The 25,859-nt window shown below is 46.6% G+C and overlaps 1 protein-coding gene across 3 annotated transcripts in view; it reads left to right on the forward strand.

The window, feature by feature from the left end:
* The window catches only part of Eva1c (eva-1 homolog C), a 75,410-nt gene that overhangs the window by 46,952 nt on the left and 2,599 nt on the right, over positions 1 to 25,859 (forward strand). For 2 of the 3 annotated variants that reach the window (XM_028756387.1, XM_028756389.1), the window contains 4 exons: positions 259 to 411; positions 15,062 to 15,205; positions 19,333 to 19,410; positions 21,031 to 21,120. In XM_028756387.1, coding sequence (XP_028612220.1) covers positions 259 to 411; positions 15,062 to 15,205; positions 19,333 to 19,410; positions 21,031 to 21,120 — 465 coding nt within the window. The remainder of the gene's footprint in view (positions 1 to 258; positions 412 to 15,061; positions 15,206 to 19,332; positions 19,411 to 21,030; positions 21,121 to 25,859) is intronic. The other variant, XM_028756388.1, reaches the window with a different exon arrangement.

Raw genomic sequence — 25,859 nt, forward strand, 5'->3', positions numbered from 1 at the left:
CTCTCTCTCTCTCTCTCTCTCTCTCTCTCTCTCTCTCTCTCTCTCTCTCTCTCTCTCTCATATATCCCCAAATGGCCTCACACTTGCTATACATCTGGGGGTGTGAGGATTTCCCTGAGCTTCCCATCCTCCTGTGGGCACCTCCCCAATGCTGAGATTGTGGGCATGAGCCACCGGCTCCAATGCGTCTGCTGTTGGGTCCTCAGCCATTTCTTCTCAGCGAGGCTAATCTGTCACCGATTTCTGCTTCCTCTCTAGATGAGTTGAAAAACAAGACAGTGTGTGAAGACCAGGAGCTGAAGCTGCACTGCCACGAGTCCAAGTTTCTCAACATCTACTCTGCCGCCTATGGCCGGAGGACCCAGCAAAGAGACATCTGTTCCTCCGGAGCGGAGCTGCTGCCCCCCTTTGGTAGGTGATTTTATTTGGCTGTAATTAGGTTGTTGTCTGAGTGGATTGTGGTCCTGGGCCAGCAATGAAATGTGGCTTGTACCTGCACGAGAGGGAAAGTCAAGGTGCTATAAGGGCCTCTCTGCCCCATAGTCCTGAATCTCTTAGTGGTTCAGTCATGCTACATGGAGAAAATAGTGAGCACTTGCTGTATGCAGGGCTTCTTCTAGGCACTGGGAACTCATCTGAGGCCAATAATCTACCCAGCGATAGAGTGCCTTCCAGCAATGCCGAAGGAGGCTGTAAGTAAACAGAAGAGGAAGGGGTGGATACAGTTGGCCCTCCATGTGCCCAAGTTCTGCAGTTGTGGGTTTGTCCATGAATAAATGGGAAATACCTAGGGGGAAAGTTCCTCTATTGAACAGATGCGGGTATATTTCCTGTGTTACCAGGAGTGTCCACCTTGCTGCCCATCAGTCACTCACATCCTAACATAGATGTGAAAAGGGCCCAACACATCTGTGGACATCAATGCCATGTTCCAGTGTCAAAAGACTGTTTATAATACCTTCTATAATATTACACCTATACTATATGATACAAATATATAGCATACTGTATTGTTGCTGGGAGCACATCCCTTGAAGGCCTTATGATGTTCAGATGTAGCTTGCATGTCTTCCAAGAATCATGTCCTAAAATTTAATCTCTGATGGGAAGAATTTCCATATCAAAATGCTGGAAACTTAATGTTACAGAGGCATTTAGAGGCCTGAACTTTGGAGGTGATTAGGGGCAAATCAGGTTATCAGTGTAGAGCCCCCAACATCTTTTATAAGAAGAGGTGAGGCCAGAGGAGACATTCCTGTCTCTTGTTGTGTGGTACTCAGTACTGCCTAGAATCTGCCAGCAAGGTCATCATCAGATACTGGCTCCTACCCTGGGACTGGAGCTATGAACCAAAATAAGCCTTTTTTCTTTACAATGTTACTAGGTTTGGATAGTTTGTTACAATGAAACAAAACCCAGAAAACTAATGCAGAAAATTTGCACTGAAAGTATATGAGGTTATTACTGTATCTATATCTGAGAATGTGGAAGTGGCTTTGAAACTGGATAATGGGCAGAGGTCACAGGAGTCTGGGGAAATGGGTTGGGGAAAGTTTATATTGATAGAAGGCAAATACTACTGGGGAGTTCTAGAGATGGTTCAGAAGAGACTAGCAAGTCTTAGATGGAAACGGGAAGCCTCTTAGAAAATAGGAAAGAGGTTGTTCTTATATGAAATAGCCAAGAACCCTGCTGTGTGGGGTCCACACCCTAAAACCCCGTGGAACACCACTTGAGAAGCTGAAGCTTGTTTACTGGGTAAACAAGATCTCAGACCAACCAAGATTCTTGCTGCTGTGTGGCTATTATTGGCTGCTTTTAGTCAGATTTAGAGTAAAACTCAGGACCAAAGGGAAAGATTTGAAAACCTCTCAGTCTGGCCGAGGAGGGACCAAAGAACAAGCTATAAAGGTGTGGTTGGAAAAACATTTGCTGGAGAGATTAGTGTGGACAGAAGCCAGCCAGTTGCTGATGTCAGAACAACTGGAAAAAGGCCTGGAGTCAAACAGGCCTGCGTGCAGTGCAGCTCCTGTGGGTGCCTTGGCATCCAGGCCAGGCTGGAATTTTAGGTGTGCAGTTGTGATGCCACGGTAACTTCCCCTGAGGTTTCAAAGGGAACCCTGACAGAAGTTAACCATGGGTTGGAGCCCCTGTGGAAAGCCCCCAAGTGAGGCAAGAAATAACGTAGCTTAAATTGGTGGGTGCAGGAGTTTAGTGAGCACCTGCCGGGGTGTTTGGAACAAGGAATTGGATGGGCTTAGAAGGAAGCAAAGTGAGGAATTTATTAAGAATGCATTCTAACCGGGCAGTGGTGGTGCACGCCTTTGCTCCCAGCACTTGGGAGGCAGAGGCAGACAGATCTCTGTGAGTTCATGCCAGCCAGGGCTACACAGAGAAACCCTGTCTCAAAAAAAAAAAAAAAATGCATTCACAAGAAAGCAAGCCAGAAGACGCCTCAACTGTATAAGTCCTGTGGACTTTTACACCTCACAATTGAGGGCTCTGTTAATTTGCGTTGGGCAGACTTTCTCACACACTGTTAGTGTTAGCTTATAAAAAGCCACAGTTCATCTCAGACTTCCTGGAGTGCCTGTAGGCAATTCTAGCGGGCATCCTCTAGTCTCAGCTCACAAGTTTTTCTCATACCCTATTTTTTCCTTCTTTGCTTAAGGCCTCCCAGGTCTCACTCAGTTCTGCTCTCCCTTTCCTTCCTCAGAGCCAGGGCTATGTCCATCTGAGGAAGGTATAGCCATGGGCACCTGCAGCTTTCAGTGAGGAAGGCTGCAGAAGAGCAGCCCCGTGGCCAGGAAGCTATAGCAAGGCTCAGAACCCTCCCCTCAGAGTGTGTGAGAGAGGCTGGTCTTGGCATGTTAGGATTTAGTGTTTGCCCTGCAGGATTTTAGTCTTGCTTTGGGCTGAATATTCTTTCCCACTTTTCCATTCCTTCCTTTGAAACAGGAACACTACCCATGTTTCACCCTTGGATCTTGGAAATGGAACTTGTTCTGACTGTACAGGTTTACAACTGCTGAGAGTCAGCTTGAGTCTCTAATGAACCTTGAGGCTTTTAAATGAATGTCAGACTGAGCTAAGGCTGTAGGACTCTTGGGAACAGAAACAGTATTTTGCATTGTGAGGTGGATGGAGAAGGGTGCTGTGGCTTACATATGATTTTAGTGTGCCCCCATGGGCTCATGTGCTGAAACTCCCCACTGGAAGGTACCAAGCAGGAAGAAGCTGAATCCCGCTGTGATATTTAGAAGTGGGACCTTTGGGCAAGTGTTCAGGGTTAGGTAGAGTCATCAGAGTAGAGAGAGCACGTGATTCAGTGCTGGTGGCTGTAGAAGAGGAAGGAGAGATCAGAAGAGGCACACACTTGTGTGTGAAGCTGTGTGAAGCCCTGTGCTTCTTCCTGCCATTAAGAAGTCTATAACTAAGTATGGACCCTTGACCTTGGACCAGGGCTGTGAGTCAAAATAAACCTCTTTTCTTTAAAGTTCACAGCCTCAAGTATTTCATTATAATAACTAAAAATTGTAGGGATAGAGGCCCATATGTACTTTCTCTCTCTAATTGTATCTATCTATTTATATGGAAAGGGCTATTTGCACGTGCCAGAGCATACATACGGATCGGATGGTCAGGTAACAATTGGTTCTCTCCATACTATGGTGGTCCCAGTGACTTAGCTCAGGTTGGCAGGCTTGGCAGCAAGGGCCTTTACTTGCTGAGCCATTTCACTGGTGGACATCTGTCACAGGCCAGCCCTGGCAGGCCCCAAAGGCATCAGTGCTCAGCTGTTCTTTTCTAGATAGGGAGTCAGTCTTCTGTGTCGCATGTGTCATTCCCAAGTGGGCCAAAAGGCACCTGTAAGGGTCAGTCCCGACTGTTAAAGGCTCCACTCGCTGCTCCATCCCCAAGTGACCCGTGAGTGACCAATTCAGCCCTCTCTCTCAAATCACTTTGAATGTGCTGAGACGGGAGCTGTGGGGGTTTCTTTCTTCAGTGTCTCCATGTCTCCTGAGTTAGGAGATGGGACCATGGCCTGGGCTGTGTAGGAGCCTTCCATTCCTAGGCTAGCTGTTGTCCCCAGGCTGTAGAGTCATCTCATTTAGAACTGTTTCTGTCATTTTCTTAACCTCCCTGTAAGGATGTCATGAGCAACATGCATTCTGTGACTAGACAAGAGACCCTTGATAGCAAAATAGGATCTTTTTAATTTTTTTCCTCTCAGTTTTTTTTTTTTTTTTTGGTATTCAAGAGAGGATTCACATGCAGGATGCCGTGGGTTCTGTATCTTTATACACTCTCCTGAGCCTCTTTCCATATACCATTTCTTTTAAAGACTATTTTTACATTTGCTCACTCACTGTATAATCGTGCATGCGCAGTGGTAAGGAACAGCATGTGGGAGTTGACTCCCTCCTCCTACCCAGTGGGTCCCAGGGATCAAAGTCTGGTCATCAGGCTTGGTGACAGGCCCCTTCACTCCCTCAGCTACCCCACTGGCTCGACATCATTTCTTAACCTGGGTGAAGGACACCCTGTTTCTCAGGCTTATTAAATCTAATGTGTGTCTTACGGATCCACAACAAACAAGTGTCGCAGCTGTCCTTCCGAGCACACAGATTTCCAGCCAAGTAGGCAGATCCACTAGCTGAGTGCTCTGTGCTCACCAAGTGGCTACGGATATTCCCATTCCGAGGGAGCTGGATGGGAGGTGCACTTCCTGAGAAAAGAAAGCAACCAAGCGAAGTGGTAGACCCCAGGTTTTCCTGGAGAGTTGGAGGAATCCTCAGGGAGGTCCAGAGCTGCAACACCAGCGATAACCTGGCAGATACAGAAGATGTGTGGCTTGAAGATCTTGTCCTGGTTTAGCATGTGAGAATGCTCTGACCAAAGAAACCTGCTGACCCTGTCCCTCACCAAGCTCTTCGGCACAGTGTCCCCAGCACACGCAGCAATGAAGACGAAGCTCTAAGGATGTCCGAAGCCTTCCTTCTCTGGGTGCTGCAGTGGGAAGGTCTCACAGGAAAGTCAGGGCTCCTGAGGAGCAAACATGGAAACCTCAAGTCTGCACTCATCCCTTGGGGCAGAACCGGGCATGCAGAGTTGGGGAGAAGGCTTGGTGGTAAAATGCTTGCTATGCGAGCATGAGGAGTTGAGAGGACCTGAGCTCTGCTCCCTAGCAATCTCACTAAAAAGTCAAGTGTGGGGGTATACCCCTGAAATCCCAGTACTGGGGGGCAGAGACAGGGGGGTACCTGGGCATTTAGGGCCAACCAATCTAGCTAATTGATGAGATCTGGATTTAGAGAGAGATCTTTTGTCAAAAAAATAAAGGTAGAGAGCAAAAGAAGATGCCTAATGCTGACCTCTGGCCTCTGTTCAGGCATGTATCTCCCCCAACCCCCAACACACACACGCGCGCGCGCACACACACACACACACACACACACACACACACACACACGGAGCTCATAGGTGGCTTACGTCCATTTTTACTCACATTCGTAAAGTAAAAATAAATGAATCTTTTAGAAGACTCGAACCTTTGCTGGCTAATACATTTCTTTGACAAGCTGGATGCTAAGAAATTTTTACTCTTTGGACAGGTATTCTGTTCATCATAGTTGCTGTGTGCACCTGGAAAATACTCCCTAAAAAACTCCTCAGTTTGTCCCTTTTGTATAAATAAACTTTGTCACCCAAGTGACAAAACACACTTCCTGTCTCGCCAGGTGGCCCATCCACCTCCTCTCTGACTCTACAGTCTCCTGCTGGTGACAGTGTATTTCCAACCTGGCCTCTTGGCTCCCAGAGCACTCTGGGCATCTCTCATCTGGACCACGGGGTCCACCCTCCTTTCTCTACTGAGCAACATCTGGAAGGTTTCACCTTCATTAAGCAGGCCACACCCGCACTGTGTACAATGCTGTACTCTGCCCCTTGTAACTAGACACAGAAGCCAGCTGTGGTCCTGTTCCTCTCTATCCCCTCATGATCTCTGGCTGTTCTGTCACCATATGTGGGTAGATCTGTCACACTTCTTCGAAGTCACCTTGGCTGACACTGGAGAAGTTTCCTTGTCACCTACCTGCCAGAACAGTTGTTATCAACTCTGTCTTCATGGTAAAAACTTCCATGGACTGAGTAGGTGGCTCATCCTCTCAGATGCTGAGCTCTGCAGGGACTGTGTCAGCAACCAGAGTGTCGCCTGTCACAGGATGGTTGCCCTGTGAACCTTCCGTGAGTGAGTGAATCAGGGCCCCTTGAAAGCCTGGCTCTGTGCCCATCCTTGGCTCTGGGTTGCAGGCTGGGATACGGGCTTGGTGTTATCACAGCCTCTAAGCTCTCCTGAGATGCTGGAAATCCATTTATTTTTAATGTGAAATGTTCCAATTTTTAAAACACTGAATAAGCCAAAGACAACATACCTACAAGGCCACATCCGGGCCACAGGCTGCCAGTTTGTGTGTGTGTGTGTGTGTGTGTTCTCCGCTCTCTGTTCCCAGCCATTCCTGGAGCTCAGGCAAATGGCTTTGAAGAAGGGGGAAGGCACATTTGGCCTTTACCCTAGACCTGGCCTAGGCTCAGATAGATGAGCACATGAGTGCTGGGGCCTGTAAAGGGGAGCCCTGTGGTTGGTGCCCCAGAGCATCTGGCTTTCCAGGTTGATTTGTGTATTTTCCTATGCATATGAGCTGAAGTCTGGCAGGTCTGGCTTTAGATTCAGCACAGCCCTCTGCAAGCCCGTGCTTTGGTGGAGATGAGATGGCCTGCCAGGCACATAGGGCTCATGGACCATTCTGACTTCCACAACAGCTCAGCATGGCTTCTGCATTCAAAGACTGGGAGGAAGATATTTCTCAAACTTTTAGAACATCACCCGTTGTCTTTGGCACAGACACAATAGCAACATCAAACAGTAATAAATAATACGACTCAGCTGCAATTTTGACCATTAAATGACAAGATATTTATTTTTCTGGATTTCTTCTAAGTCCTGATGTCTTAGAATACATTTTGTAGTTATCCTTTGGCCTCCTTTCCTTTAGCTTCATAGCAAGGGTCTTTTTCCATGTGGCCAAGAAGGCACCAACACTGCCTACCATCTTGCTTAGAAGATTCTTTATTGAGAGAGTTTTTTTGTTTCTGAGTTTCAGAATACATTTTGTAGGCGAGTGCGTGCTCGTAGTTTTTGTGGGCTATTTCTTTGGAATAAATCCCCACATGTTTTATATTAGAAGTGGGTGGGGCTTGTTTATATCATCAGAGTGCTTCCTGATTTATATGTATAAACTTATCAATTTGTTCATACAAGCACATGTGTACCAATCTGCATATATAAATATTGAGGCATAACTTTTGGGTTGCCCTGCAACTTTGGCTGTCTGATGTTTGATTTTCCTGAAGGTTTCCATAATATTGCTTTAATTTGCCTTCTTTGGATTATGGATATATACAATGTATATACCATGTGTACATTGTACTGTTATACGTTGTTTCTAACCTTTTTCCCCATTTCATCCCCTTGACTGACTGACTGATCGACTGACTGATTGACTGATTGAGTGAGTTCATAATTTTTTAAGCTCTTGGCAGAGCAGAGAGTAACTAACCCTTGAATGGTTTTCCTACTGTAAATATTCCATATGCTACATAGAGCTGACTACTGGCTTCTTTAAATAGCATCTTATTTATTATTTGAAATGTTCATATGTGTATACAGTACATTCTGCTCTCATCCATACCATACCACCTCCATTCAACTCCCGCTGGACCTCCCAACCTATCTCCCTCCCAACTCATATCTCCTTTTAAAAATGCTGTTATTAATAGCCCCGAGTTTTATTACTGCTGACCACTTTGGTTCTGCCTGTATAATATGTAGACCGGTTTTGAGAGGAGCTGACTGGGTGACTAAGAGAGACCTCCCCACCCCCATGGTAGATTTTAATATGTGTGTGTTTGCCACACTTGAAGACACAGGGGTGATTCCACTGTGCTGTGATATGCACCTCCAGAGATGCCCCAGTGTCTGACTATCAATGGAACACACTCTCTTAGCACAAGAATGTGAGAGAGCTCATGTCTGCAACTGTGTTCTGGAACCACAGAGAAGATGGTGAGCACCATGTCCCATCTGACCAGGCCACAGATGGGAAGGCAGGGGCCGAGGTGGTCAGGATTGATTGCACAGCACAGCCTCATTTGGGGTAGTACTTCTCACGACTATCTGTTTCATACATACAGATAGTTGTATTCATTTGGCATAGCATAGAGAAGGGTAATCGGGTATTGCTTGATGTCTAAATCAATGGCTGGGGCAGGTCAGGCGGGGACATCTAGCCTACTGTATCCATCCAGGGTTAAGCTGGGGCAGCCCACACTGAAGCTTCTCTTGACTTCAGAGTATAGGGTCACTGGATACTGAATTTTTCGTCAACCCCGTTACATTTTCTCCAAAATTCTCTTCCTAACTCCTGCCCACTGCTCAGTCCCGAATCCACCCCCTCAGCCACACATTCCTAAAAATCAACCTGCGTATTCACTTCCTATTGCTCTGTAATAAAACACTCCACGTTTTAACAGGCTTCGATAAAACACGTATCATCTTGCAGACTCTGTGTGGCAGGAATTCAGGGCTAGCTGAGAGCAGAGTTTCTTGCTTTTGGTGCGGGGAGGTCTCTCGAGGTTACGAGGTTACGTCTCTGGTTGGAGGGCTGTGCTCACAAGGTGGCCAACTGATAGGGGGAAGCCGTCACTGATGGGGGGAGGTTGGCCCTGGTTGTTGGTAACAGACTTCAGTTCCTCTCCTCACAGGCCTCAGATGGCTTCTTCTGGGAATGGGTGTAAAAGAATAAGAAGCCAACCACCTCACCTCTGCTATACTGTGTAGACCAGGCACATGGGAAGAGGGTGTTCATGAACATAAATTCCTGGAAATAACTCTGGCTGCAAACTTGAGTACTATTCGGATGCCCCAGCAGGACTCACACTGGAATCCTTCCTGCCAGTGCCTTTACTTATGGATAGGACCTTTAAAGGGGAGCTTAAGGTGACATGGGGTCATTAAAGTGGGCCCTGAACAATTGGATTTGTGCCTTCATAATAAGAGGAAGCCAGGACACGGGCATGGGCAGTATGACAGTCACGTGAAGACAGACAAGCCACCCAGAGGCCCCATGGAGTCATCCCTGATAGCACCTCAGTCTTAGACCTCCAAGGTCCACAAAAGTCAAGAAGCAGACTTCTGGGTGTGCACTGCTGCTGCCCTAGCAAATGAATATCAAAGAAGGAGGTTACAGCTAATAAGTGACAATGGAAAGTGACATCTTACAGTCCTGTGGGGTTGGACAGAATGAGGTCTGAGTTCTCTGTATTAAAGGTAGCCCAGCCAGAGGCATTTCTGAAAGATCTTGAAGTGAGTCAGGCCTGTTACCACTAAAATTCATCTGGGAGAATGGAAAGGGAAAGAAAGGGGTGAGTTCAATGCGCCATCGCTGGCCCTCTGAGCAGCAGCCAGAGCAACCCTTTAACTTGAGCCGGGAGGGAGCCTTCCCAAAGAACTGGGCACCAGGGTGCGCCTCTGCCTCTATGTGTCATTTCCTGCTATGGTCACATTTTCTGGGTGGGCTCCAGGGATTCTGCTACTTCCTTAATAAGAGAATGAAAAACCACACAATGGGCCTCAAAGGCTAGGCTAAGGCTGTCCCAAGGCCAAGTGTGGGCAGGCCTGGGCTTTTTAGCCAAGATCAAGGTGCCAGGAACTCTCCACTGCCAAGACAGGGCCACTTAAGAGCAGCCAGCCCAATTATCTAAATAAACACAGGCTTGCAAGAGTGATTAACTTCAGTCCTAGTGTTAAACAATTGCCAAAAAGTAAGAATTCAAGTGGTGGAATATCTTGTTATCACATGTATTGGGGAGGAGGGAGCTTGGCAGCAACAGAAGCAAAACCCGTGTGGGCGGGAAATAACCACCTTTAAAGAAACAACAAAATCCTGGGAATGGTTCAGAGCACAGCCTCAATAAGGGCACAGCCAGCTCTGAGTCAGACCTGAATTACCTTGGCCACTTCCTGAGGTCACGGCTAGGATAAAGTCTCTGGAGATGAGATAAAGTCTTTGAGGAAAGGTAAGTTCTGTTGCTAAAGCGTTGACGATGTTCAGAATCTGTCAGCAGTGGTCCTCAGAGCTTAGACCTAGGTGGTTGTTTTCTATCAGTCTTAAAGACTGTATTCAGGATGGACGGAGGATGGAGCTCACTTAGGGGAGCTTGCCTAGCGAGCACCAGGCTGTGGCTTTGATCCCAGCATTGCATAGACTAGGCATGTTGATGCATGTCTATATTGACAGTACTTGGAGAGATGGAGGCAGCAGGAGCAGAAGTTCAAGGCCAGCCTTAGCTACATATGAGTTTTATGCCAGGCAGGGCAACATGCAACCCTGGTCCACAAAAACACTAATAACAACTCCTTTCCTCAAATGCTCAGGCATGTCTTTCTTCGCAGCTCTAAGAGAACATAAGCTTTCCAGAACATTCTTTTTGATCAGCAGTACACAATGGTACCATTTCCCTAAGTAATAGCTTGTCAGTGGGTCACAGCATTCATGCTTTGGGCCTTTGACAGGGTAATCTATGACCATGAGTTCCTATGGAAAGTCCCATATTGGCCTACAAATATTTAGCTCTAAGCAGATTCATTGTGACATTGCTTACTGTGTTAAAAATGGGAGAACTCCCCCCCCCAAATGTCCTCCTGGGTATTACAAGTGGATTAAAATTGGCGCAGCCTTTAAAAACAAAGCTGATGAGGCTGGAGAGAGGGCTCAGTGGTTAGAGCATGTAAGGACTCAAACTAGATGCCCAAGCACCTGTTCCACCAGCCCCAGGACCATCCCAACATCTCTGACCTCCACGGGCAACAGCATTTACATGCACACACCTACACACTAACCTTCCACATAACTAAAAATAAATGTCTCAAAGCTCATGTTTGCATGTTCCCAAACATATTAATTAAGGGGAAGAGCCACACACAAAGTTACATACACGTGACACCATTGAGGGGACAGATGTTTACACAGAGAAAAGTGGCAAAGGAGTTCTTTAATTTTTTCATATTTGTTTATTTTGGTATGTGTGCACAAGTGCTTTGCTCGTGTATATGTACTTATTTGCTTGGTACCTGTGAAGGTCAGAAGGCAGTAAGATCCATGTAACTGTAGTTACAGATGGTTGTGAGCCACTGTGTGGGTACTGGGAACACTACCGGGTCCTCTGCAAAAGCAGCCAGTGCTCTTAACTGCTGATCTGGCTCTCCAACTCTCTCTCTTGTTTTGAAAAGGGTCACCTGTAGCTCAGGAATGACACAAACTTCTGATCCTCTTGTCTCCGCCTCCCAGGTGCTGGGATCATGAACATGTACCTCCACACTTGGCTCAGAAAGATGTCCTTAAAGATGAACAGGCAGGGAAGGTTTCCTTCCTGACAAGCAGGAATTGCTGGGGATTTTTCTCTCCAGTGTTGTTTTATCTATATTTTAAAATACAAACTCTTGTATAATTCGTAAAAGGAAACAATGAGACTAGCATATCTAAAAACTCTGAGTTCTAAAATAAAAATGTAAGCTTATACAGGTGCAGTCTTTCTTCTACAGGCAGCTTCTGGAGGGATCACATCCATCTGTGCCCTCTGGAGAGTCACATCCATCCATGTTCTCTAGGGAGTTGAGGGCTTTACTGTTTAGTAGAAAAGGGCTTGTTTTAGTGTTTTGTGTGTACATGTGAATTGTGGCTTAGAAGAAACAACTTCAAAAAATTTTTTTATTTGCGTGTGTGTGTGTGTGTGTGTGTGTGTGTGTGTGTGCAGTACCCAAGAAGACCAGAAGAGGGTGTCAAGATCTCAATGTGATCAACCAAACTTAGGTCCTCTAGACAAGCAGAAGAGACTCTTAATCGTTGAGCCATTTCTCCAGCCCCTGAACAATGTTTTTAACTGTTAAATACTCTTATCTCATAAACCTAAATAATAATGAAGTTTCTGAAGACAAAAACATACCTTCTAAGCTTCCTGCACACAACTCACAAAGCAACAAGAAAGTAGTATGGAAGAACACTGAGAGGGTTGGGGTTATTCCCCAGATAAATGCTCTGTAGTATTTGGGAAATGCTAAGTTGTCCCAAGAACAGTTTGAATAATGTTATAGAAACTTTTACAGTTTTTAAAAATATACCTAAAGATTCTTACCATTTAAACACTGGTTTCCATTTCAACCCAGATTTTATCTTTACATTTATGGAAGTTTATTTTGTGGCCCAGGCTTATAATAACCAAGATTCAGGAGGCTGAGGCAGGAGGCTTACCAGTTCTAATCTAGCTTGCCATATACAGTGAAACCTTGTCTCAACAATGGGATAAGGAGAACATGTTAAGAAGGTTACTAAGCATGGGGACTTACCCTTAAAAACCTCAGCATTTAGGAGGGCTGAGTCAGGAGGATTGTCACAAGTTCAAGGCTAACCTGGGCTACAGAATGTAGCACTACCTTTTTTAAAAATGTTGTTTTTAGCCTGATTGCATTGGGGTTGATGTCAAAAGTATCCCCTCTCTAGGAAAAAGACATCGGGACGGGTATGGCCCTCATGCCTCACTGGACAATGACAGGGGACTGGAGCCATTACAAAGTCTCCTTCAATTACTGGAGGTCAGGCCTCTATCCCCGCCTTCGCAGGATTAGAATTGTCACAGCCTTTCTATACTTATAAGTAGGGCAGCCCTGCTTATACACTGAAGGCCTAAAATCAGCCATAGGCCTAAAATCAGCAATAGGCCTGTCATACATGTATACTAACACCAAGTCTTGGGTCTCTGTGGAAAAACATTGAAATAGATGGCTATATGCTACTGTAAGCAGGCAGCTTTTGTGGAAATTTACCAGACTGAGTAGTCATAGACCTTGTAAATAGGTAGCCTTGGTGGATAGTACCAACTTAGATAAGGACAAGTGAATCATATGCAGAGTCATAGTGACCTGTCCCCTGAACCTTCACCCAGCCGATACCCTGTTCTGAAAGATATCTGTATTCCCCCTGAACACCCACACTCCAGTGTCATCCCCTTCCCCACATCCTGCCTTTTAGTGTTTATAACCCCTGTGTGAATAAGTAAAACTTACAATTTGATTAAAAAAAAAATAAATCACACACACACAAAAAGAAACAAACAAGGAAACGAAAAAAAATGTCATTTTTAAACCAAGCAAATTTGCTTATACTTCTCCATTTTAAAAGTATGTTAATTCATATCATGTTGGGAAGGACCTCCTAATAAATATGTTGGGGTAACAAACCCTACTTTTCCCTACTAATCATAATGGCCTCTGCCACCATCCTTGTGATGTCATGACCATGACATCAAAAAAAGAGAAAGAGGAAGAGATCAGGGTCTAACACCCCCATCGAGCTCTTGTCTTTGATGACTGAAAGAACTTTCTCTAGGCCTGTCTACCTCCCAGGAGTGCCAAGCTGAGGAGTAATTCTGTACAAAGGTTGTAGGAGGACATTTAAGAGCCAGTCTAAAACCAAGTGGCCTGATGGCACTGATGGTGACCAGGTCCCTTGGGTGCCAACACTAGACACTATCCATGAAGGGTTTCAGATGATAATCACACTGGCCCGTGGACCAGTACATTTGTTGTCCAGGTGAGAAAATTGAGGCTTTGCAAGGATGCTGGCCCTCCTGACATCATGCTTTTAGTCACTACTGTTCCCCCTGAGGCTAATATTGCATGGAATCTTAACCATAGCAGCTGTGCTAGTCTGTGATTTTAGCTGTAGCCAGTGTTCTGTTGCTAGTAACGAAAGAGCAGGAACAAAGTAACATAAAGAATGGGAGTGGATTTAGCTCAAAGTTGCTAGGGCTGAGACATCTAAGACCATGGTCCTGACCTCCCAGCAGCATCCGAGGGTTTGCATTTTGTCATAGCACAGGACATCACAAGGAGAGACAGAGTCAGCAGCCCTTCAGGTCCTCTTCTATTATCTTTGTTGTGTATATGTATGTGCCTCTGTGTGTGCGGGTGTACTTGTACATGTATATGTAAGAATACACATGTGTGCATGTGTGTATGGGCCGGAGGACAACCTCGAGTGTTGCTCCTTAGATGGCAGCCATCTTGTTTCTTGAGACAAGGTCTTTCTGGCCAGGAGCTCACTAAGTAGGCAAGGCTGATTGGCCATTAAGCACCAGAGATTTACCCGTCTCCTCCTCCCAGTGCTAGGATGGTTTACCCTGGAGGCCAGAAGAGGACACCAGATCCCAGGGAGCCAGATTTACAGGCAGCTCTGAGCTGTTCCATGTGGGTGCTGGGAACAACTCGGATCCCCTAGAAGAACAGCACTTAACTACTGAGCCATCTCAGCTCTCCAGCACTGGAACTTCTGGGAGAGCATCAGAGCTTAGCATAGCATAGCATATCCATCCAATTTAGCGATGGTATCGTGATCATGTACTAAAAGCAGGACCTTGAATTCACTAGTTCATTCTTCTCACTTGTTCACCAGTTGCATACTGGGGCCCTACAGTGGGCCAGACAATAGGAACTAGGTTGAGCAGGAGAGACATATTCCACGTGGAGCGTTTGGTCATGTAGAAGGAAGTCTTAAGCAAGGCAGATATGTCACCGTGTAGCGGTCATGAAGTGAAAAAGAGCCTCATTCTGTGTTCTGCGTATTTCTTCTACTCTGTATCCATAGCCAGTTACCTACCTGCAGATCCCGTGTGAGGCAAACATGCAGGTCCTTTGACAAAGACGACGTCGGAGATCCCAGATGGTGCCAGCGGGGCTGGCAAACTTAGTTTAGCCAAACTCAGTGCTCCCAAGGGACTGATGGCTAAGCTGGTGCAGAGCATCTTGGGTGATTCAGTAAGATAAGTCAGCAGAGAACCGGTCTCTGGTTGATCAGCCCTATGCGTTTATGTATGGCAAGGGCTCTAAGCTGTGTGGTGCCAAGTGCAGACCAGTCTGACCCTCTCGCTGCCCCTTCCCTTCCAGACTGCCTGTCTTACACGGCTTTACAAGTCCTGTCCAGGAGGTGCTACGGGAAGCAGAGATGTAAGGTCCCCGTCGATAATTACCACTTCGGAAGCCCCTGTCTTCCAGGAGTGAAAAAATACCTCACTGTTGCCTACGCTTGTGGTAAGAATAAACCCTCAACCAGCTCTGGGAACACGTGCCTGGTAGGAAAGTGGTAGCCATGTCCAAACGGGAGTGCATGACACTTCAATTGTACATAGTGGGCAGGGCACAGCCAACGACCATGACCAAGAGAGGGAAGAGTGGAGAAAGGTTAATTGCAGCGGGTCAGGAGTGCACCAGGGTCATTTGCGCCTACACACAGAGTCATCTAGAAAAGCACCTTGGGGGCGGCCTGCAGTAGTGCGCATGCTCAGTTTAAGTTCCTAGCGCAAGCAGGAATGCTAGCTGAAACATTCGTAGGTTCAGCAGAGTCCTGGAATAGACATTTAAAAGGTGAAAATGGTGGATGAGGGCTCCTCTGGGCATGCTCAGTTCATGTCAGACAGGAAATGGGCATAGCAGGGCATACTTGCAATCCCAGCTCTCATGCAGCTGAGGCAGAAGGATTGCTGGGAATTCGAGGGCTGGCCTGGGCTACATAGAAGTCCTTATCTCAAAAGAACAGTAATGATGACGACCGGCAAGAATATTTTTGGATGTACACGGCATCTTTTTCCAAAAATGGTTTCAGCTGAAACCAAAGGAACGGACAGTCTGAGAATCTATTAACATAGGCGCTTGCCCCTAAGGGTGGCTACCCTACTGTGTTGCTGACAGAAAGAGGCCATCAGTCAGCTCAGCTGGTTTCTACTGGCTTGTCTCGTACACCCCCGACTCTTTCTCTCCATTGTCCTAGTTTATGGCATTCACATCAGATTAGCAATAAGGTTTTCTTTGGCTAAATTTGTTTCAAGAGCACATCAGACAATCAGATTGGCAGTGGATGGAGATAGTGGGGATAGGACAAGCATCCAGGGACAACGCTGAGGTCACCAAGAACAAACTATTTCTATCTTGCTTCTTACAAAGTCCTGAAATGCACTGGTGTCGTGTGAGTTCACAGAAGTACTGTTTGGCTCCTTTTCAGCCCTCCGGTACTACTTAGAGGCCCTCAGTGACTAGCCCACTGTGCTACTGACAGCTGTCGTATCTACATGCCCTCGGCAGCCATGTAAGGCAGCACAGGCATCCACATGCTGTTCCCCTGTCTTTAGAAATCCCTGCTCCACTTGGCTTCTGTCTTCAGGAAGTTGCTTATGAGCAAGACAGCAGCTGTGTGCAGGGGACTGTGGTGGTCCAATCTGTAATCTTGACACATTGCTTACTCTTCTGAAGTGAGTATGGAGGTGGGGGGAACTCGGGATGCTCAACAAGGAAGACCTCAATGCCTCCCACCACACCCACACCCACCCCCTGCCTGAAGAATAGCATTCATTAGACTTTGCTCAATTTTATCTCAAGATAAAACTTGTGGAGTGCCTGGTCAACATACAATCTAGGTTTTTTTTTTTTTATTTTTTAGAATATCCATCTAATTATGCAAGCATTACTGTTTCCAGCTTAAGAATATTGGCATCACCACAATCCATTCTGAACCAGTTTGATGAAACATTTTAAAAATAGGGTCTCTGCTGGGCAGTGGTGGAGCACACCTTTAATCCCAGCACTTGGGAGGCAGAGGCAGGAGGATTTCTGAGTTTGAGGCAAGCCTGGTCTACAGAGTGAGTTCCAGGACAGCCAGGGCTACACAGAGAAACCCTGTCTCGAAAAACCAAAACAACAAAAACAAAAACAAGCAAACAACAACAACAAAAAAACCAGGGTCTCGTGTAGTCTGGGGTGCCCTTAAAGTTACCGTGTAGTCAGAGATGACTGTGTACTTTTTTTTTTTTTTTGATCTTTCTGTCTCTACTCTCAGGTGCTAGAATTACAGGCATGCAGTGTTTCACATAGTAAACAGACAGGTTCCTATGGTGACCGATGTCTCACAGCTATATGATCTGGTGGGTTGATAGCTCATCCCAGAATGCCTGTCTGCTCCAAGCGTCTCTCTATAATTCTATAAAGCCTCTCAAGTTTGTGGAGGGAAGGAGTCTCATCTCAGCACATCTTGAAAATTAGCAGAGAGAAAGAGAGGGGGAGGGGAAGGGGGAAGAGGAGGGAGAGGGAGAAGGAGAGGGAGAGACAGAGAGACAGAGAGACAGACAGACAGACAGACCAGAAAGAGAAATGCCACTTCCAGCAGGGAAAGGCAGCACAGCCTGGGCTTTACTTCTGCCAGGGAATCAGAGAGAGCATTCTTGGAGCCTAGGGATTAGTGAAAGGTTATTGAGCTAGAAATCATTTGTCCTGGTACAGCTGTGTTCCGGGGTCAGTGCTGTGTCGCTCCAGCACCTCCGCTGCGCCACTCCAGAAAACCACCCTCATCTTGATGGGCACAAAGGCGCCAGGGTCTCCTGGATTTGGGGGGTTCACAATTTACGGCTTGTTCTCTGCTTGTTGGTCCTGGGATGTTTCCAAAAGAATTTAGTTAAGCACTAGGAGAAGGAAGCGGGGTTTTCTTGTAGCTGGGGTGATTTACAGGGTCTCTGTGCTGCGGATCTCGCCACGTTTTTGTTGGCTTCACTTCCTCTTCCTGTTGCCACTTCTCCCAGATACCATCTGGGTTGAGGCAAAAATAAAAATAAGCAATTTTCTGCAGCTAGAATACTTGGCATCCTCTCTGTTCTCCCAGTTGGCAGCAATGTGCGTCACCTTTGTAACTGTATCTCTCTCCTCTCTATTTCTCTGTCTCTCTTTGTGTCTGTGTCTGCTGATGCGCTCTCTCTCTGTCTCTCTGTCTCTCTCTGTCTCTCTCTCTGTCTCTCTGCCTCTGTCTCTCTCTGTCTCTCTGTCTCTCTCTGTCTCTCTGTCTCTCTCTCTGTCTCCGTCTCTCTCTGTCTCTCTGTCTCTGTCTCTCTTTGTCTCTCTCGCTCTCTCTGTGTCTATCTGCCTATCTCTGTCTCTATCTCTCTCTGCCTCTCTGTCTTTCTGTGTGTCTCTGTGTCTCTGCCTCTCTGTCTCTCTCTGTCTCTAGCTCTCTGTCTCTAGCTCTCTGTCTCTATCTCTATCTCTTTCTCTGTGTCTCTAGTAGTACAGGCTAGTCCTGAACCCCTTACATAGCCAAGGATGACCTTGCACCTCTGATCTTTCACTCACGAACCATCCTTCCTTATATTTAATGACCTATGTGAGCCCTGATTGCTGGCTCCTCTGGGTTTATAATGAACTGACAAGATGAGAAGTTCAGAGAAAAAGCAGAAGAGAATGGAGCAGGAGCAGTCAGGGGTTGGAGCTGGTCCTGACTGGTCCATTTGCTTCACTGTATCTCAGATATGCTGGGATCCCCTGAACAGCTTTCTGATGCTCTCCCAGCCTGAGCTCACCCACTGTGAGACGCCTCAGTGGACTTCAGTACACTGAAAGCTGTGTCACTGCCCCCACATTTTCGTCACCCACCTCCCAAAGTGTCCCACGCTCTCCAGTCCCCCCACCAATCAATTTCAGTCTCCAGATTTACCTTTTCTAGGCAGTTCAGATAAATAGAATTATGCAATAGACGGGTTTTGCTAACTGCCTTCTCCCACGGAGCACGTTGTTTTGAGATTCATTCTCGTGTCCTTTCTATTACTCACATTTTCCATTAGATGTGTGCCCTGTGGTTTATTTACTTTCTCCTTTGTCTGAGATGGGGTCTTGCTGTGTAGCCTGATCTAGCTTGAAAGTTGAAGCCCTGTTACCTCAGCTTTCTCAGTTTTAAGATCCTTTAAAAGAAAATATTTGTTTTATATTAAGTATATGTGCATAAAAATAAATATATTTGTGGAGAGGTATGTGTATATAGGTGCCTGGAGAGACCAAAAAAGAGAGGTGGGTCCCCTGGGGCTGAGGTTACACAGACAGTTATGAGCTGCCCAATGTAATGCTAGGAGTGAACTTGGGTCCTCTGCAACAGCTGATGCTCTGTGCTGTCTCTATAACCCCAGCTCCTTAAAAACCAGTGCAACATGTGCCTAAGATTTCACCTGTCTTAGGCATTTGATGATCTCATATTGCTGTGTGTGCGTGTGCGTGTGTGTGTGTTAGGCTGTAAGTCATCTAAAAGTATTTTGTAAATCTTTATCTACATTGTACCTTACATATATACTAAATACAAAGGTGTTTTTTAAATATACCATGTTTTTAAAATACTTCTTTTTGGTTTTCAGTTCCCAAGAACATACTCACGGCAGTTGATCCGGCCGTTGCTAACCTAAGTCCTTCTCTGGAGAAAGACGATGAATACGGTAATTTCCATGGCTTACTCCCAGAATTTCCTTTTACGTGAGGTCAAACGGGCACAGAAAGTCAGAGTGGAAGAAGCTGACGCCACAGAGGTGTCGGGCTGCTCTGCTGACACAATGGGGCATGGCTGATGGTTACATACAATCGGCAGCTAGTGCTTTGTTTCAAAAAAAAGAATTAAAATCACAAGTAGAATAAGTTTATCCCCATTCTCTTACATTCTCCTTTTTTCCCCTCTCTGTCTTAGGGATTGATTCTAAAACTTTCCAAGCACTGTCCAATTAACAGGTGTTCAAGCCTCGTAAATAAAGCAGCCCGTGTTTGCACAGAACACACACGGTCCTTCTGTGCACTTTAGTCTCTAGGGTGCTTACAGTCCTTAGTAGGACAGCAATGCCATCCACAATGTCGTTCTACTGTATAGTTTACGAAACAATGACAAGAAAGAAGCCTGTACACATTCCAATGTCTTCTGAGCAATCTTTCTGTCTGTGAGTGAATCCATGGACGTGATCTCCCTGACAGAGGATTGGCTCCACGATTTGCTTCCCTGTGTACTTCTTGCTACAGAAAACACAACATCAAGGCCTAAGAGCTCTTAGCCCAAAGCTAGGGGTGAGGACTGGAAACATCCACCACATTCCAGTTCACACCACCCTGTCCACCAGGCTCTGCATCTCAGCCTCCCTCTGTCTTTCACTTGGTTCCCACCAGGTCCCAAAGGATCCCCACCCTCCCTTCAATGCAACCCTGAGAGCCACATCTTTCTTAGAGGCATCTGCCCTATGTGATATTCTCAGGGTTCCCTGAACGACAATACTGCTCCATCTGGATTTGCTAAGCATCCACCAGGATCCTGGTGTCTCACATCTGAAAGCAGCCCAGACTTGCATTGTGTGTGTGTGTGTGTGTGTGTGTGTGTGTGTGTGATCAGAAAATCCTCACACACCACCCTCTCTAACCCCAGGTCTGTCGTATCTCTGGTCCACAGAGCAGACAGCAGTTCCATGGTAAATGGAGGGATTATTTACTCGGCCTGATGGAGGCCATTGTTGGGATAGAATAGAGGGTTCTATTCTGGAGGAGGGCATATGAACTGCACCCGAAGTTGGAACTGAGATCCCTTTATTCCCTTTAATGATTTGATATTTTTCAGAGATGGCTTCGGCATCAGCTCCTTTCCCTGTCACTGGGACAACATGCCTGAGAAAAGCAATGTCAGGAAGGCAGGATTTGTTTGGGTTCCTGGTTTAGGAAGGGAAATGGGCCATCATGGTGGCAGGACTGTGAGACTGTTAAGAACCAGAGGACACATAGAGAGAGGAGGCTGCTTACAAAGCTCAAGGCCCACCCTCCATGACTCCCTTCCTCCAGTGAAGACCCACAACCTCCCCAAGCACACGGCTGGCTGGGGACCAAGTCTTCAAATGCATGCGCCCACAGGGACACTTCACACTCAGGCCTCAACACTGGGTGTTCTGAGTCTCCCATAGCTTAGTCTCTTAGAAGCCCTATGGTTTGACGTCTGAGACTTTCCATCCCTGTGACAGACCTGGGAGAACATCGGTGAGACTTTCAGGACGGGCACAGGAGCTCTGACCAATGGCCTTTTCACATTGCAGGTATGAAATTCAACCCCAGCGGATCAAGGGTTGTGCGGAAAGATGGCGTTATTGTCAGCAACTCTCTGGCCGCATTTGCTTACATTCGAGGTAGGTGAATGAGTGGGAACTTCTAGGGATGAGGAGGGGTTTACCCACCGCCTCGCTGACAAACACTCTGATGACTAAAGGAACGTGGCTTTAGTGATATCCAGAAGTACAGGACTGGGATTCAAACATAGTTGTAGCCACAAAACCAAGGGACCTACAAGAATAAAGTCAAGTTACTGAGGGTTTCGTCTCCAAAGGTAGTTCCCCCTCATAAAGTAGAAACGCTTTCATCATGTATAAAACTTTGGATTATAGAATCCTTCCAATAATTGGAAGGAAAACAGGCAGATCACACAGAAGCAAAACAAGTCCTGCCATGGGATGACACAGTGACCTTGGGAGGCCTGAGAATTACTATGGTTGCTAAGATTTTCTTGTTAATATCCCCAGGGCTGAAGGCTTGCACCGGGCCTGGCTGAGCACAGTCCTCTCTGTGGGGGAATATACATTGTCCTTGCTACCTTCTGCATTTCCTAGGATGGATTGTATCTAGGAATGTTGATACTCTCTGTCAGTCAGCTTTCCTTTGTCATTACTTAATACAAGACCCAGGCTACTCCTGACGTGAAAAGAGATATTTTGGCTCATAGTTCTGGAGATCAAGTTGAAGATCTAGTGACTCAGTAAATCAAGGGGTTGAGGAGCAATGGGGCATCATGAGTGATCACAGTTTGAACCAGAGGAGAAGGAGAGAAAGTAGAATAGTCTTACAATTAATTCCCTTTGATGGTACAGGTCGAATGACCTAAAGACTTCCCATAGACCCCACCTTTTAAAAGTCCACAGTACCCCCTCCCAGGGCCACCACCATCAAACCAAACTTGTACTTACAGGTCTTAGGGGAAGGAACACTTATCAAAACCATACAGAGGCCAGAAACTCTGAGACCTTGGATACGAATGTGTATGCTAATAGGTACACGAATGTTGCTATTCAAGCCTGCTGGGGCTGGGCTTGTGTGGGGTAGAGCTTCCTCAAAGGGAAATTAAGGCCTAGAGAGATATCTTAATACAGGAGCTGGAGTCTGGCCCGGCACTCTGTCATGGTACTGTCTTCCCAACTCAGCCTGTGTTCCTCCAGTGGGCTTGCCATATGCTGTATGGTTACTGGCCTCCTTTTTCCTTACAACTCCTTCCCCGTTTTCATTCTTGCTGCTCCCAATGACTGCCAGCGTTAAAGAATATGAAGATTTGGGTTTTAGAAGTGTGTCCACGGTTTCAAAGTCTCTTCAAGTGGACGGCAACGATGAAGAGAGTCAGAGGTGCTGCTGGCTGAGGTGCAGCCACGCTGGGCCCTTCGATATTGGGCTCTGTGCTTTCTCAGCCTCCTTGGTCTAACTTAGCCTCCACAATAAAACATTGTAGACTGGAGCTTAGGAAACAGTTTCTATTTCCTAACAGTTCTGGAGCAGGTTGCTCAATAGCTCCCTTCTGGCTTTAGATAGCAAGCTGCTTGCTCTGTGTGTGTGTGTGTGTGTGTGTGTGTGTGTGTGTGTGTGTGTGTAAGGGGTAGTGGTAAATAAACAAAGAAGAGAGTGTGTGTGTGTGTGTATTTTTCAAATGCCACAAGTCCTATCAGATAAGGACCCTCAGGTAAACAGTTAACCTTAATTAGTTCTAGAAAGTTCCTCCGACAAAGTCATATTAGAGTTTAGGGTACCAGCATGAGTTTGGGGGGACATGGTCAATACAGAGCAACAACTCTGAGGGATGAGGCTTTCAGCCCAGATTCTGTGACTAAGGGAGCTGAGGGGGCAGAGGAGCTGAGCATTTGCCAAGGGCACCATGGACAGTGGCTTCACGCTGGGCTAAGGGCAAGGCTGTCAATCAACTTCTACAAAGAATCTTGTCTTCAGGATTTGAGTGGCTGAACCTCTTGACCCTGCATTATGTAAATACCCCTTCCTCCAGCCTTCATGCTCATCCTGCTATGCGTCTGGATGATGCGTTTGCCTGTCTAAGCACCATAAGGAAAGTTGACTGTCATCTTGTTTATCTCTGTCATATCTCTGTGTCTAGGACAGTTCTGGGACAGACCAGGTTATAGAGAGTGGGTAACAAATGGCTAAGTATTAAATCTGAGTTGACGTTATGGCTGTCTTATACTCCGTTATCATCTCTGATTTATACGTCTTATTTATGCGTCTGAAAAAGATGGCTCAATGGTTAAGAGTGTCTGCTGCTCTTGCAGAGGAGACTAGTTCAGTTCCCAGCACCGTGTCTGGAGGCTTACCATTGCCGATAATTCAACTCAGGGGGCCTGACACCTTCCTTTGGTCTCTGCAGCTGCCTACACACATGTGGTATACAGTCACATGGACACACATACATGTAAAACACATCTGTGGGTGCATGCATGGCATTGTATACATGTCAGACAACAACTTTGTAAAGCTGATTCTCTTCTACCATGGTTTACATAGGTTTTTGGATCAAATCCAGGTTGTCAGGCTTATGTGACAAATGCCTTTATCCACTGAGTCACCTTGTTAGCCATCTACGAGCCAGACCAATGCTCTGTCCTTATAATATGAGGACTGGATGGGATGTCATTTGATTTTACTGTGAGATATTCCAGTATGTTCATCTTAGCAAGTCACAGATGTGAAACCTTACGATGGGACTAGGGTCCCAAGCCTGGACATGGACTCCTGGCACTCTCTGACCCCGAGGCCACTGCTAGAGCAGCTGGGGAACCAAGAGCTGGGGAACAGAGGATTCCTGGGAAACTGAGGGAAGCCAAAAGATATTCCCTAATCAGGCTACCAAGTGGCATTGACCCATGAATGCAGTTAAACAGATGGGGGATAAGCAGACAGGCAACCCAAGCCAAGGGGCTTGTCCTACACAGGGAAACTTGGAGGTGAACAGAAAGGACATGAGAGTGCGCAAGGGTCTCAGACAGACTGTATCTCCTCTGGTTATTTGCCTGATCTGCAAGGATGTTTCTCATAGAAGGGGGAAGAGTGTGTGTGTTCTATGTGAGATATGTGTAGACGTGTGATATGCTTGGTGTGGATGTTGTGTGTGCAGTACCTGCACAGTTGTGTGTCGCATTTGCAGAGTGTTGTAGACTATATGGAGCATAGTATGTGTGTGTACTGTGCACAGGCTGCTGGTGCTTGTTTATGATATGGGGGCCTTTGGGTGGGGGATGATATCATGTGCACATGTGTCTATGTATGTACACGTGGTTCTGAGGAAGACAATGTATTAACTGCTTCAGCAGAAGCCATTGTCCTCTGGCTGAGGGACTTCTTAATTTAGTTTTGTTCTCTAAATAAATAACATGACCCCTCCCAGACCACTAAATTAGTGTCATATTAGTGTCATATTGGCATCTGGCTTTCTGTGTTTACCTCCTCTGTGCCTACAGGCCTGCCTTTGTGACTCAATATTCTGTCACTGCCTCTATTGTCTGGGATTGTGTGTGGTGTGTGTTCAGCCTCAGGCAAACCTGAGAACTTTGGGGGTGTTTTTGGGAATCTGGGACTGCAGCCAGGACAGCTTCGGTGGTTCTAAGATGGGAACTCTAGGATGTCCGATGAGCTGTGTGAAGGAGAGAGTTTACCACGCATCACAGTCAGTCACATGACCTTTTCAGGGAGAACAATCAGAGAACAGCACAGCCCTGTCGTGTGGGCGGGCTCTGACATGTTCCCAGCGTCTGTAACCCTGACAGAAAGTCCTGCCACACTCCTAAGTGCCATCAGAATTGGTTCCAAGCACTTTGTGCTTCTTCCTCCTGGAGGGCTCTGGCCATAGTCCCCCGAGAGACAGACCTATGCTGGTGGCTTCTGGTGTCTTATCTGGGTGTGACTAAATTTGAACTGAAGCTTGTGTTGGCCCCAGACCAGGATCTAAAGAGCAAATGGGGCCTAAAGGCCACTGGCCACCCATCCTGAGGCTCCTGGGATCGTACCGAAGATGATAAGTCATTCCCTCTCGCCTGTGATGAGCTGAGACTAAATTTAGAATAGCAACAAAAACACTGTGAAGATTCTATTCAACCACAGCAAGACAAATGCCTTGTCTTTTTCAAAGAGATGACAGAAAAGGGGTCACAAGAGTCTGGACTAGTCTACTTGCTTCTAGAAAATGGAGTAAATATTGATTTGCATAAAGTCTGGGGCAGTGGGTGGAGCCCTGGCCTGAGCCCAGGTTGCAGTCAGTGGTGGCTTTGGAAAGTGTGTATGCTATGTCAGGGATTAGACCAGCTCAGCCCTAATGTGCTAGCTACCTACAATCTGGTGACTGTGTGACAGTCACTTCACATGGATAGAAAGTTTTCTTCCCATGGGACTGCTGAGAGCTGCCGAGAGTCTTCCCCATCCTGGGCCACTGGATCTCAGTGACAGTGCCGTGAACCCCCTCACAGAGTGATCCTGTGGCAAGAGGAATCTCTGAGTCCCAGGAGTCAAACCAGGAGCCTGAAACCTGGAGACACAGGGGATGGGGGTAGGGGATGCTGATTCTGTGGTAGCATGTGATGTACCCTAAGGTAGCATGTCATGTGCCCCAAGGTTGCATGTGATGTACCCTAAGGTAGCATGTCATGTGCCCTAAGGTTGCATGTGATGTATCATAAGGTAGCATGTGATGTACCCTAAGGTAGCATGTGATGTGCCCTCAGGTAGCATGTGATGTGCCCTCAGGTAGCATGTCATGTGCCCTAAGGTAGCATGTCATGTGCCCTAAGGTAGCATGTCATGTGCCCTAAGGTAGCATGTCATGTGCCCT

This window comes from Grammomys surdaster, unplaced genomic scaffold, assembly GCF_004785775.1.
Source record: "Grammomys surdaster isolate TR1022 unplaced genomic scaffold, NIH_TR_1.0 126118, whole genome shotgun sequence".
NCBI classification, from domain to species: Eukaryota; Metazoa; Chordata; class Mammalia; order Rodentia; family Muridae; genus Grammomys; species Grammomys surdaster.